The 14,860-nt window shown below is 45.0% G+C and overlaps 1 protein-coding gene across 2 annotated transcripts in view; it reads left to right on the plus strand.

Annotated features, from left to right (window-relative positions):
- The first annotated feature begins 1,279 nt into the window (after nucleotides 1-1,279).
- Nucleotides 1,280-14,860, plus strand: part of zbtb21 (zinc finger and BTB domain containing 21) — a 62,178-nt gene continuing 48,597 nt past the window's right edge. The window contains exon 1 of one of the 2 annotated variants that reach the window (XM_087992482.1): nucleotides 1,280-1,553. In XM_087992482.1, the coding sequence (XP_087848608.1) occupies nucleotides 1,395-1,553 (159 nt within the window). In that variant the 5' untranslated portion in view covers nucleotides 1,280-1,394. The remainder of the gene's footprint in view (nucleotides 1,554-14,860) is intronic. The other variant, XM_087992483.1, reaches the window with a different exon arrangement.

The raw sequence follows: 14,860 nt of genomic DNA on the forward strand, positions 1-14,860 counted from the left end.
AGTTGAGGCCATCTTCATGGGTATGGAACTTGGCTATCAGTTTCTGCTCAACCATTCTGCATTGTTGTATATCTTGAAGATTTGGAGGACGGCTACCCAAAGGTCAGGGGCTGAATGTCCTTGACTGCTGACCTGTTCCCCGACTGGGAGGAACAACCTTGTCTGGCAATTGTTGCACAGTGTCCATTCATTCATTGCCATAGCATCTACATGGTCTTGCCAATATACCGTGCTTTGGGGCATCCTTACCTTCAGCATAAGAGATAGACAATGTTACCAAGTCACGTGAGTATCTGCCATGTGGTGTTCCCACGTATCCATGTCAATGATCTGGCATATCTTGCAGTGGTTGCTGTGGTCGGGTCACGTGGTGTTGTGGCCTGTGTTGTCCTGAAGGCTGTGTAGTTTGCTGTGAACGATGGTCTGTTTAAGGTTTAGCGATTGTTTGAATGTAGAGACGAGTTTGGCGAGATGCTCGTCATCATCAATTACATGTTGAAGGCTGTGAAGAACATGGCATACTTTCTCACTCTATCAGTCGTATCCTGTGGCTGTCTTCTGAGGAGGTTGTTGTGGTTTTTCACTGTGGCACATTGGGAACTGGCAATCAATGAGTTGAGCATCTTATGCCAATCTTATGAGAGGTTCCTTCAAAATCTTTCAGTATCCATCGCATTTCTCATCTGAACAGATCCTGTATATGCACAGGGCTTTTCCATTTTTTGTTAAGACATTAAGGGATATGGGTTGAAGTCAGGTGTATGGATTTTTGAGATTTGTAGCTCAGCTTGACTTTCAGGTTGTAGTTTGCTCGCTGAACTGGCAGGTTATCAGGCATTCTGTCACCATGCTAGATAACATCATCAGTGGGACAGAACACCAGCACTTCACCAGAGGCTCATTGATGGTGTTACCTAGCATGGTAATGTAACTTCCGAAAGCAGCAAACCTGCCAGCTCAGCAAGCAAACTTACAATTTTCAGGTATACAGAGTTGGGCTATGGATCAGCCAAAATCTCACTGAAGGGTAGAACAGGTTCTCAGCGTTGAATGTCCTGCCCCTGTTCCAATGTCTGCATTGTTACATCTCTGAACAGGTTGATTTGAAAGAAATATGTTCCTATTGGGTGGCAAACCAGACAAAATGCCGTCTGTTTGCGTATATACTAAGAGCACCGGTAATCAGAAAGAGAAATATAAATTAATGTCACTGGATCGAAATACAAAGAAATGAGACTGGGTTGCCTTTAAGAGCACAGAGCAGGCCCATTGCCGATGATTGACGGGCTTGACCGGACATGACGGATTCTGTCCCACCCACCCGCAAGCCCAGCCAATCAAGAGACGGCGTCCGTGACGAGCGCTCCATGGAGTGACCTCATCCCGAGTGTGGGATGACGTCAAATTCAAGATGGATGGAATCACGGCATCGGCGGCGCACGGCACCAAATTCTAAACCAAATAAAATCATCACCCGAACCCGGGGCAGGGCCAGGCACAGAGGGAGGAAAAGACAGAAAGAGGCCGAGTTCGAGGCGCCGCTTAACCACAGGGTGAGTTAATCCAGCGAATGGATTTCGTCAGTGCAAAAACTGCGAGCGACCGGAAGTTTAGAGTTGTCTGTTGTTTGTGTGTATGTGTGTGTAAGTGAGGACCGAGAGATAGCTGTACTGCTGAAAAAAATGCGGCCTGCTCCTGACGTAACTCCGAGGCGGTTTTCGTCCCCTCCCCCTCTCCCACATCGGCGGCGGCGGTTGGTTTGCAGCTCGACCGAGCCCGCTGCGCATGCGTGCGCCACCCGACCTAACGTCCAGGCGCATGCGCCTCAAGCTCGTGTGTGGCGGAGGGTTGCCGGCGTTGCGCATGCGTTGCCTGCCGCCCCTTCGACGGCCTGACGCATGCGCTGTCGGCGCGTCCCAGGACGTGATTGCCGAAACTACGCGTGCGTCATTAATGTCTCCCACGTGGGCTGGGAAGTGTGTGTGTTTCTGATTGTGTTTGTCGTCTTGTCTTCACAGACGAGAACAAAAATTCAAGAGGTGTGGCAGCGATTTCTGTTTTGCTTTGTACAGATCTTTAGCATTCACAATTCGTCGTTTTAGTCTTTTTAGTATTTGTTTCCTTCTGGTTCCTTAGATGACCTTTAAAAACATGAAGACAAATTGCTGGAGAAAGTCAGCAGATCTAACAGAACTGTGAAGGGGTCACTGGACTCAACATTAATTATGCTTTTTCTTCACAGATGCTGCCAGACCTGCTGAGTTTGTTCAGCAATTTCCGTTTTGGTGTGATTCAGATCTCCCAATGGCTACAGTTATTTGTTTTGTTTTAGAAACCCTTTTTAATCCCATTTTTATCATTGGAACCATTTTGACATTTCAAATATCATTAAAACAAGATCAGTTACATTTAAATGTAAAATGTATCACAAGACTCAATTTGTTTTCCCAAGTGTATCAAACCTCTTTATTGTTGACAATCTGCATTATTTTTGCAGTTCCCCCCCCCCACTCTCAATTTTGTTTGTTATTTTGCTAGAATGTCATGATTCTGATGTAAATGAAATCCAGTTTTTAATGAAAAAGACAAGATGCCCAAATAAACCTGGGTCTAGCTATCGAGAGAAAGCGCAAGAGTTAGAATTTTAAGCCAAATATGACTCTGATGTTCTAACAAGAAAGTGTTTCTTTTATTTTGGATCTGTAGCATCTGCTTTCATTACAGTTTTTAATTAACTGATGTTAGCAGTTTATCACTGAAGTGATGAGCTGCCACTTTGGCGAAAGTCTGTAGTGAAATGCAGAATTTAATCATGGATGTCAAATCTAAAAACTCCAGTGAGATCCTAGGAAAACGTGCTAGAATGTTTTTCTTCCACCATGAAAAGGATGAAATTGCAGTGTAAAATGTAACTGGAAAGTTAATGTGTATTGTTTGTGTAGTACACTATTGTCAGTGGATTGATTTAAGAATTGTTTGCAGTCAAGATAGATTCCTTTAAAAGGGAAAGGAATGACAAACAAATCCAGAGCTGCTTGGATGACATAGAGATAGGAATCATAGAGATCAGGTAGTACAGGTAAATGCTATTGATAACCAGGTTGAATAAAGAAGATTCACAGGAGAAATGACAAAACCCAAAAAGAGAAGCAGAGAGGGAGAATGAATAGAGACTGACAGCCCAACATAAAGACAATCCTAAAATTTTAAAGGCATACTGTTGTGGTGCATTGCTAATCTCTTGACCAGGAGGCCTGAGTTGAAGTCTCATCTGGCCTAGATGTGTGTTCCAACATGTCAAATCTAGTTGATTTTAGATATCTGTAAAAGAATGGTGGGAGGTATAGGCTGATTAGGAAAAAGGAAATTTGCTTAAGAAAGTAAAGTAAATGGCTGATGTACTAAATGATTAGAAACTATGAACAGTATTTCCTTCCATTCAATATGACCGTGGCTGATCCTCATTCTCAATATCCTATTCCTGCCTGTCCCCCTACTCCTTAATGTCTTTAAAATCTAGAAAAAAATTCTGTCTTTTCATTCACATGGCCTTCAGCTTTCTGTGGTAGAGAATTTCACAGATTCACTGCCCTTTAATTGAAGCAATATTTCTTTATTTTTGGGCCTTTTATCTTGTGTCCCCTGTTTTTCCCCAAGTGGGGAACATCCTCCTGACTTTAGATTAAATTCCCTACAGTGTGGAAACAGACCCTTCGGCCCAACAAGTCCACACCGACCCTCCGAAGAGTAACCCATCCAGACCTGTTTCCCTCTGATGAATGCACCTAACACTATGGGCAACTTAGCATGGCAATTCACCTGACCTGCACACCTTTGGACTGTGGGAGGAAACTGGAGCACCCGGAGGAAACCCGTGCAGACTCCACACAGACTGCTGCCTGAGGCCAGAATCGAACCTGGGTCCCTGGTGCTGTGAGGCAGCAGTGCTAACCACTGAGCCACCGTGCCACCCCAAAGTTTGTCCAGCACTGTTGAAATTTTAATTAAATTCCCACTGCCATCCTCCTTGACTCTAATACATTCAGGGCCAGTCAAGTCAATCTCTTTCATACGACAGTTCTGCTATCCCTGATGTCAGCCCAGTGAGCCTCCACTGCTCTCTGTCTCGCGCTCTCTTTCTTTCTGGTAAGCGGCTCCGACCCCACTCCCAGCTCTACACCCACACCAGCTCCCAGCCCTGCCGAGTTTTCACCATCCCCCCAGACCTCCCCCTCACTGAGGACAAACGATCAGTCCTCAGCAAAGGACTCACCTTCGTCCCCCTCCGTCCACGCATCAATGAATTTAATACACGCCGTGACATCGAACAATTCTTCCGTCGCCTCCGCCTCCGAGCTTACTTTCATAATCAGGACTCCCGCCCACCTTCCGAGGACCCCTTCGCCCACCTCCAACACACTGCATCCACCTGGACACCCCGCGCTGGCCTATTACCTGCCCTCGACCTCTTCATTTCCAACTGCCGCCGGGACATTAACCGCCTCAACCTGTCGACCCCCCTCCCCCACTCCAACCTCTCACCCTCACAACGCGCAGCCCTCCAATCCCTCTGCTCCAATCCTGACCTCACCATCAAGCCAGCGGACAAAGGGGGCGCAGTGGTAGTCTGGCGCACTGACCTCTACATCGCTGAAGCCAAACGCCAACTCGAGGACACCTCTTCCTACCGCCCCCTTGACCATGACCCCACCCCCCATCACCAAACCATCATCTCCCAGACCATACAGAACCTCATCACCTCAGGAGATCTCCCACCCACAGCTTCCAACCTCATAGTCCGGGAACCCCGCACTGCCCGGTTCTACCTCCTTCCCAAGATCCACAAGCCTGACCACCCTGGCCGACCCATTGTCTCAGCATGCTCCTGCCCCACTGAACTCATCTCTACCTACCTCGACACTGTCCTCATCTCTACCTACCTCGACACTGTCCTATCCCCCCTAGTCCAGGAACTCCCCACATACGTTCGAGACACCACCCACGCCCTCCACCTCCTCCAAGACTTCCGTTTCCCCGGCCCCCAACGCCTCATCTTCACCATGGATATCCAATCCCTCTACACCTCCATCCGCCATGACCAGGGCCTCCAAGCCCTCCGTTTTTTCCTCTCCAGACGTTCCCAACAGTACCCCTCCACCGACACTCTCATTCGTTTGGCCGAACTGGTCCTCACCCTTAACAATTTCTCCTTTGAATCCTCCCACTTCCTCCAGACCAAAGGGGTAGCCATGGGCACACGTATGGGCCCCAGCTATGCCTGTCTCTTTGTTGGCTACGTAGAGCAGTTGATCTTCCGTAATTACACCGGCACCACTCCCCACCTCTTCCTCCGCTACATTGATGACTGCATTGCGCCACCTCGTGCTCCCGCGAGGAGGTTGAGCAATTCATCAACTTCACCAACACATTCCACCCTGACCTTAAATTTACCTGGACCATCTCTGACACCTCCCTCCCCTTCCTGGACCTCTCCATCTCCATCAGTGACGACCGACTTGACACTGACATCTTCTACAAACCCACCGACTCCCACAGCTACCTGGATTACACCTCTTCCCACCCCACCTCTTGCAAAAATGCCATCCCGTATTCCCAATTCCTCCGCCTCCGCCGTATCTGCTCCCAGGAGGAGCGGTTCCACCATAGAACACACCAGATGGCCTCCTTCTTTAGAGACCGCAATTTCCCTTCCCACGTGGTTAAAGATGCCCTCCAACGCATCTCATCCACATCCCGCACCTCCGCCCTCAGACCCAACCCCTCCAACCGCAACAAGGACAGAACGCCCCTGGTGCTCACCTTCCACCCTACCAACCTTCACATAAACCAAATCATCCGCCAACATTTCCGCCACCTCCAAACAGACCCCACCACCAGGGATATATTTCCCTCCCCACCCCTCTCCGCCTTCCGCAAAGACCGTTCCCTCCGTGACTACCTGGTCAGGTCCACGCCCCCCTACGACCCACCCTCCCATCCTGGCACTTTCCCCTGCCACCGCAGGAACTGTAAAACCTGCGCCCACACCTCCTCCCTCACCTCTATCCAAGGCCCCAAAGGAGCTTTCCACATCCATCAAAGTTTTACCTGCACATCCACTAATATCATCTATTGTATCCGTTGCTCCCGATGCGGTCTCCTCTACATTGGGGAGACTGGGCGCCTCCTAGCAGAGCGCTTTAGGGAACATCTCCGAGACACCCGCACCAATCAACCAAATCGCCCAGTGGCTCAACATTTCAACTCCCCTTCCCACTCTGCCGAGGATATGGAGGTGCTGGGCCTCCTCCACCGCCGCTCCCTCACCACCAGACGCCTGGAGGAAGAACGCCTCATCTTCCGCCTCGGAACACTTCAACCCCAGGGCATCAATGTGGATTTCAACAGTTTCCTCATTTCCCCTTCCCCCACCTCATCCTAGCTTCTAACCTCCAGAAACTCGATCCCCTGACCTGTCCGGACTTGTCCGACCTGCCTAGCTCCTTTTCCACCTATCCACTCCACCCTCTCCTCCCTGACCTATCACCTTCATCTCCTTCCCCACTGACCTATTGTACTCTATGCCACTCTCTCCCCACCCCCACCCTCCTCTAGCTTATCTCTCCACGCTTCAGGCTCTCTGCCTTTATTCCTGATGAAGGGCTTTTGCCCGAAACGTCGATTTTGCCTGTCCTCGGATGCTGCCTGAATTGCTGTGCTCTTCCACCACCACTGATCCAGAATCTGGTTTCCAGCATCTGCAGTCATTGTTTTTACCTATGCAAAAAAAATCCCTAGTTTTAAATACAAATCCTCTTGCAATAAAGCCACTACGCTATTTGCCTTCCTAATTGCTAGCTACATATAGAATCATATATTACAGAAGTGGTTCCTTGGCCCACTAAATCTACACTCATAAAAGAAAAGTTTATTCTAAATCTACATTAATCCCACTTTCCAGCACTTGGCTCAAATCTTTGAATGTAATGACATTTCAAGTGCTTATCCAAGTACTTTTTAAAGACAGGATGCTTGCCTCAACTGCCCTTCCAGGCAGTTCATTCCAGAGTCCTGTCACCCTCTGGGTGAAAACGCCTGTTGATCTTATTGACTGGTGCACAAGGCCATCCACATTTCCCAATAAATCACCATTTGGTACTGTAATATACCTTTCTGTTGGTTACACTGACATGTATTGCATCTGCCATGTGTTTGCCCACTTGCTCATCTTGTTTAAATCATGTCTCCTTGCATCCTCCTCTCATCTCACAATCCCTTTGTGTCATCAGCAAACTTGGAAATGTTGCGTTTGGTTCCCTCATCCAGATAATTCATATGATGAATAGCTAGGGCCAAGATACAGATCCTTATGGTACCCAGACGTTACTGCATGCTCCTCGGGGCAGGGGGAAGACTCATTTATTCACTACTGTTTCTTGTCTGTCAACTAATTTGTGGTCCATGCCAACAGGCTGAGAGGGGCATGGATAGGGTGAATAGCCAAGGTCTTTTTCCTAGGGAGGGGAAACCCAAAACTAGAAGGTGTAGTTTTAAGGTGCGAGGGGGAAGATTTAAAAGGGACCTGACAGGTAACTTTTTTGGTGTAGATGGTGACATGTGTAAAGAACTAGCTGCCAGAGGAAGTGGTGGAGGCAGGTACAATTACAACATTTTAAAAACCCTCAGGATGGGTTTATGAATATGAAGGGTTCAGAAGGGAATGGGTCAAAAGCTGGCAAATGGGACTGGATCATATTCTGATGTCTGCTTGGTGTGGACAAGTTGGACTGAAGAATCTGTATCCATGCTGGATGATTCTTACTCTTTGTGTGATGCCCTCTATCCTGTGGGCTTTAATTTTGCCCGCTAACCATTTCTGAGGGACTTTATCAAAAGCTTTCTGAAAATCCAAATAGACCACATCTACTGGTTCTCTTTTACAAATTTTATTAGCTAAATGCTCAAAATACTCTGGCACATGTTTTTTTTCCAGCATGATTTGCCTTTTCTAAATCCATGTTGGATTTATCCAATTCCATTAATGCTTTCTAAATGTTGTTAGCCTGTCTTTTATAATTGATCCCCCTAGCATTTTGCTCCCTAACTGATGTTAGGTGGACACCTATAATTCTCTGTTCTATCCCAATTAATTGTTTCTAGAAACATTCCCCCAACTGAATTTAAAACTGACTGGACTGTAATTATTGGGCCAATCTTTGCAATTTTTAAAATAATATTTCCAGCAGTTGTCTGAAGCTAAATCATTGTGAAACAAATCCGCAAATTCATTCCTTCCTTGTGTAAGTGGCATGTTTAAAAAAAAATCGTGTTCGTTACAGTCCCACAATGTACACAAGAACTCTCAGGTCCCACTTCTCCTACACTTACAAAAGTTGCATCCTTTATCTTATATTGTCTCTTTATCGCCTTCCAACCAAAATAATCACCTCCGATTTCTCCATTGAAAGTCTTCTGCCACTTATTTGGCCATTCCATCAACTTCTCTAAGTCCTTTCTCTAAGTGCTATGAAGTTCTATGCTACTATCATTCCCCTATTCCAGGACAGAGAGGGGTAGAGTGGTAATGTCACTGAAATGGGAATCCAGGGGCCCAGGCAAATCTCACCAGAGGATGTAATGGAATTTGAACCCAAGCAAGCAGTCTGCAACTGAAAACTAACCTCCGTGTTCGTGATCGTGCAACAATGTTTGAGTGTCATTCCATCTTGTCCACTAATGTCACACTCTTCTCTGGATTTCAGCTCTCTTGTCCATGTTTGAGCTGAGGCTGTAATGTGGTCAGGAGCTGAGTGGCCTTAACAGAAACTAAACTGGGTCACTGCAGGTTATTGCTGAGCAGGTGCTGCTTGATCACACTGTTGATGCACCTTCCATCACTTTATTGATGATCGGGAGTAGACAGATGGGTGGTGATTGGCTGGATTGGATTTGTCCTGCTTTTTTGGATACAGGACATACCTGGCAATTTTCCACATTGTTGTGTAGATGCCAATGTTATAACTGCATTGGAAGAACTTGGTTAGGGTAGGAGCAAGTTCTGGAGCACAGGTGTTCAGTGTAATTGCCAAATACTGTCTGTGCACATAGACTTTACAGTATCCAGTGCCTGCAACTGTTTCTTGATATCAAGTGAAATTAATTGAATTAGCTGAAGACTGATATCTGTCATGATGGGGACTACTGGCGGAGGCCAAGGTGGATCATCTACTTAGCCCTTTGTGTTGAAAATTGCTGTGCATGCTTCAGACTTTTGCACTGATGTTGTTGAAGATGGAAGCCTTTCCATTGTTGAAGATGGAAATATTTGTGAAGCCGCCTCCTCCAATGAATCATTTGTCCACCACCATCCATGACTGGATGTGGCAGGACTGTAGTGCTTAGATTGGATCTGTTTTTATCACTTGCTGCTTACACTGTTTGGCATGCAAGTAGTCCAGTTTAGTAGCTTCAGGTTTTTTCGATTATGCCTGGTGTTGCTCCTGGCATGCCCTCCTGAACTGTCCATTGAACCAGAGTTGATCCCCTTGTTTAATGGTACTGGCTGAGCAAGGGATATGCCAGGACTGGGGTTGCAAATTGGGTTGGTCGCAATTCTGCTGCTGTTGCTGGTCTACAGTGCCTCATGAATGCCCTGACTTGAGTTGCCAGATCTGTTTGAAGTTTATCCCGTTTAGCACAGTGATAGTGCCACAGAAGATTAGGGTGGGTATTCTCAATGTGAAGATGGAACTTGGTCTCCAGAAAAAAACTGTATGCACTGATCACTCTTACCGATTACTATCTAGGCCAAATGCATTTGCAGCTAATGGGTTAGTAACGATGAGGTCAATTTTGTATTTCCTTCTTGTTGGTTACCTCACTACCTGTCACAGACCCACTCTAGCAGCTATGCTCTTTAAGACCTGACTAACTTGATCTGTAGTGCTGTTGTTGAGCCACTGTTCATGATGAACATTGAAAATCTCAACCCAGAGTACATTTGTCACGTCTCTGTGGAATTTAATAAGGCATTTGTTGAGGTCCCACTTGGCAGACTGGTTAAAAAAGTAAAAGCCTGTGTGATACAGGGTAATGTATCAAATTGGATCCAAAGTTGGCTTAGTCACAGAATCATAGGCTGCTATTAAGAATGGAAAACTGTTTCAAGTGGCGTTCTGCAGGGCTCAAGTGTTGGGATCCCTGCTGCTTGTTTTTATGCATCAACAATTTGGACTTGAATATGGATGCATATGTGAGAAATTTGAAGAAGAGACAAAAATTGGCAGTGGGTTGCACAGTGGCTCAGTGATTCTCACTGTTGCCTCACAGCGCCAGCGACCCGGGTTCAATTCCCGCCTTGGGCGACTGTCTGTGTGGGTTTCCTCCGGGTGCACCTGTTTCCTATCATAATCCAAAGATGTGCAGGTCAGGTGAATTGGCCATGCTAAATTGCCCTTAGTGTTAGGCACATTAGTCAGGGGTTTATACAGGGTAGGGGAATGAGTCTGGTTTGGTTACTCTTCGTTGGGCCAGTGTGGACTTGTTTCCATACTGTAGGGAATCTAATCTAATCTAATCTAATTGTGTAGAAGGTAACTATAAGCTCAAATGATATAGATGAATTGGTGGACTGGGCGGCAAAGTTGCAGATGGAGTTCAGCTTTAAGGTAATGCATTTGGGGAGGTCAAATAGTAAAAGGAAATTCAAAATAAATTTGAAATATACTGAGAGGGAGAGATGAAGAGAGAGATCTTGGTGTACAAGTGGTCCCTAAAAATAGCAGTGCAGGTAGATAAATTTGTAAAAGATATATGGAATGCTCTCCTTCACTGGCAGAGGTATGGAGTACAAAACTAGGGGAATAATGATGAAACTGTGTAAGACACAACCAGAATATTGTATGCAGTTCTAATTGCAACATTACAGGTTGCTGCATTGCTTTGGAGAGAGTGCAGAGAGGATACCCTACAATGTTGTCGGGCCTGGAGAATTGCAGCTTTTAGGACAGACTGGAGAGGTTTGGATTGCTTTTCTTGGAACGGAGAAGGCTGAAGGGTGACATAAAGTCATAGAAATGTACAGCACGGAAACAGATCCTTCGGTCCAACTCGTCCATGCCGACCAGATATCCCAACCCAATCTAATCCCACCTGCCCGCACCTGGTCCATATCCCTCCAAACCTATTCATATACCCGTCCAGATGCCTTTTAAATGTTGCAATTGTACCAGCCTCCACTCCTTCCTTTGGCAGCTCTTTCCATACATGTACCACCCTCTGTGTGAAAAAGTTGCTCCTTAGGTCTCTTTTATATCTATCCCCTCTCACCCTAAACCTATGCCCTCTAGTTCTGGACTCCCCGACCCCATTTGTATATTTATTCCGTTCATGCCCCTCATAATTTTGTAAACCTCTGTAAGGTCACCCCTCAGCCTCTGACATTCCAGAGAAAATAGCCCTAGCCTCTTCAACCTCTCCCAATAGCTCAAATCTTCCAACCCTGGCAACATCCTTGTAAATCTTTTCTGAACCCTTTCAAGTTCCACAACATCTTTCTGATAGGAAGGAGACTAGAGTTGCATGCAATATTTCAACAGTGGCCTAACCAGTGTCCCATATAACCGCAACATGACCTCCCAACTCCTGTACTCAATACTCTGACTAATAAAGGAAAGCATATCAATCGCCGCCTTCACTATACTATCTACCTGCGACTCCACTTTCGAGGAGCTATGAACCTGCAGTCCAAGGTCTCATTGTTCAGCAACACTCTCTGGGACCTTACCATTAAGTGTATAAGTCCTGCTAGGATTTGCTTTCCCAAAATGCAGCACCTTGCATTTATCTAAATTAAACTCCATCTGCCAGTTCTCAGCCCATTTGGCCCGTCTGATCAAGATCCCATTGTAATCTGAGGTAACCTTCTTCGCTGTCTATTACACGTCCAATTTTAGGTGTCATCTGCAAACTTACTAACTATACCAGATATCCTAAACTAATCTAGGCTCATTTGTCAGCATTTGGCCCATATTCCTCTAAATGTTGTAATTGTACCAGCCTTCACCACTTCCTCTGGCAGCTCATCCATACATGCACCACCCTCTGCATGAAAAAGCTGTCTCATAGGTTCCTTTTAAAATTTTTCTCCTCTCACCCTAAACCTATGTCCTCTAATTCTAGACAGCCCCACCCTAAGGAAGAAACCTTGTCTATTTATCGTGTTCTATGCCCCTCACTATTTTATAAACCTCTTATTAGGTCACCCCCTGCCTCCAATGCAAAATTATACAAAATTGTGAAGGGTATGGATAGAGTAGACAGGAGGAACCTGTTTCCCTTGGCAGAAAATTTAAAAACCAGGGGTCGGTCGTAGATTCAAGCTACGTAACAGAAGGATGAGAAACCATAAGGAAAAGCTTAATTTATGCAACGGTGTCTGCAATTTGCTGCCTGAGTTGGTGATGGAGGCAGAGACCCTGAACTCTTCTAAAAATTATCTGGATCTGCATTTAAAATGCTGTAAGCTGCAGAGCTATGGGCCATATGCAGGAAGATGAAAAGGCATCTGAGTTTCTTTGGGTTGGCATGGGCAACATCAGCTGAATAGCCCCCATCTTTGCTGTGTAATTTCTATGGTTCTGTTTTGCATCCTTGCCACCCTCAGTGCTTCCTTCAAGTGTTGCTCATCACGGAGGAGTGCTGTTGTGTCAGCTGAAGGATGATAGTACCTGATAAGCAGCAGGAAGTTTCCTTACCCATGTTTAACCGGAAGCCATAAGACTCCGTGGGGTCCAAGGTCAATAAGAGGCCTCCCGAACCTCTGTTGGACAGGAAATATCAAGGGATCATGATGGTGGTATCTGGCACATTATTGCTTGACTTGTCTGTGAGATAGCACTCCCACATGTTATTAAAGAGGACTTCGCAGGGTCGACTCTGTAGTTACGGAGAAACTAATTCCACTCAAACTGTTTGAGGAACAGTGAGTGCAGTTTTAAAATGTTTGCAAACAAAACAAATTGGAGGTGGAAACTTTCACACAGCAAATAATTACAGTATGGAATGCACTGTGTAGAAGTATGGTGTGGAGGCAAGTTCAACTGAGATATTCAAGAAAGCATTGGATGATTAATTAAAATAGAAACAACATGCAGTATCATGGGGTAAAGCAGGACATTGGCACTCAGGCACGTTGGGCTGAATGGTCTATTTCTGCAACATAATGAAGATTCTGACTTTAAAGTCAGAGTCTAAACAGATAATGCAACAAAAGTGGAGTTAGGTACCCTGAAGAGAGCATTGTAGCAGTCTTAAACCTGAGCAGCAGTATTGTATAGTTATATAATGTAAGCAATTTCAATCCACTGAGCTTGTTTATTGAATTTCATTACTGGCAGAACCAGTTTTAGAAGAAGGTAGAGGATGGCACTACATGCTAGGCAGTATATTCAAAACATCAACTCTTAAAGGGCATGATGCATTTTTACAATCAGGAGTGTTTAACCACCTATTAATTTGTACACTCTCTTGTGAATTGTGAATTAATTAATGAAAGAGCATTTGGATCTTATGACCATTTTATTCTGCCAGTCAACAATTCATGCATTTGCAGTGGTACTGTATGAATATCATCCCTCCTTTATTATCTGTTTAGGACTATACCTTTTGACTTGACATAGTGTTGCAGTGAATGTAGAAAATCTATTGTGGAGTTTATGTTCCATACCTATAATAGCACATAATAAATTAAATCAGACTTTCCAGTTTGCTGTGGTTTTTGAAGCTATCACCCACACTTAGATGTTACCATCATTCTGACTTTTTTTTGTGATGTGCTACATTTGAGAACTTGCTATTGGTAAAAGTAGGCCAATGGTTAGTCATGGAGACAGTTTGGGAATCAAAATTTGTGGAAAAACCCATGGTTGTGGTCTCCGTTCAATTCCAGTAAAATTAATGAGGAAATGCCTATTGGGTTCCCGATTTATTATATGTCACAATTCAAAAAAAATTGGCATTTGAAAGGTGCATTCCAAGTTTTGATGTCTAATTTTTGTTGGTTTGCAATGAAAATTGAAATTGCATCTTGTGACTGTGTCTATTTTTAAAACAAATGGAATTTTAAAACAAATGGCTTATCTTCCGTGTGATCAATCACATCCAAACTTTCTATATTAATTTCTGGGTTGTCGGCATCGCTGACAAGCAACATTTGTTTCCACCTCGAATTGCCCTTGTACTGAGTGGCTTGCTGTGGTTCTGGAGGCCATGTGTAGGCCAGACCAGATAAGAGCAGCAGAATTCCCTCCCTGAAGAATATTTGTTTGAGTTTTTTTTTAACAACGATTGAAAGTTTAATGTTAATGTCGCTGAAACTCGCTTTCCAATGCAGATTTATTAATCAATTTTTAATTCTACTGTCAGCAGTGATGAGATTCGTCATTAGCTGTATGCCACTGTGTTCCCCCAAATGGTCAGACAGCCTCCTGCCACCTTTTGACAAGATTCTTGAGTCATTGATCCTTAGCCTGGTTGACTAGTTCTATTTGGGACACTAAATGCGCAGTGGTCTCACCACACTAAAGTAAATAGCCAGCAACTGAGAAGATCCAGTTTTAGAGATTCTTCCTGGCTCCTGGCCTCTGAATTTTCAAGTTTACTTTAATATTGTCACATGATGCGTGGGGGGAAAATACATCTTTAACTTATAGCACAATCATTGGCAAATTATTGTGGAATGTGGAAAAATGAGTGTCTACTCCACATTAGCAACAAGAATAGATAAGCAGTATAGTTAGCTCGCTGAGCTTGAAGGTTTGTTTTCAGATGTTTGTCACTGTATTAGGTAACATCATTAATG

The sequence above is a fragment of the Chiloscyllium plagiosum genome, unplaced genomic scaffold (assembly GCF_037043375.1).
Source record: "Chiloscyllium plagiosum isolate Xiang-an unplaced genomic scaffold, Cpla_swu_hap1 HiC_scaffold_12, whole genome shotgun sequence".
Classification (NCBI taxonomy): domain Eukaryota; kingdom Metazoa; phylum Chordata; class Chondrichthyes; order Orectolobiformes; family Hemiscylliidae; genus Chiloscyllium; species Chiloscyllium plagiosum.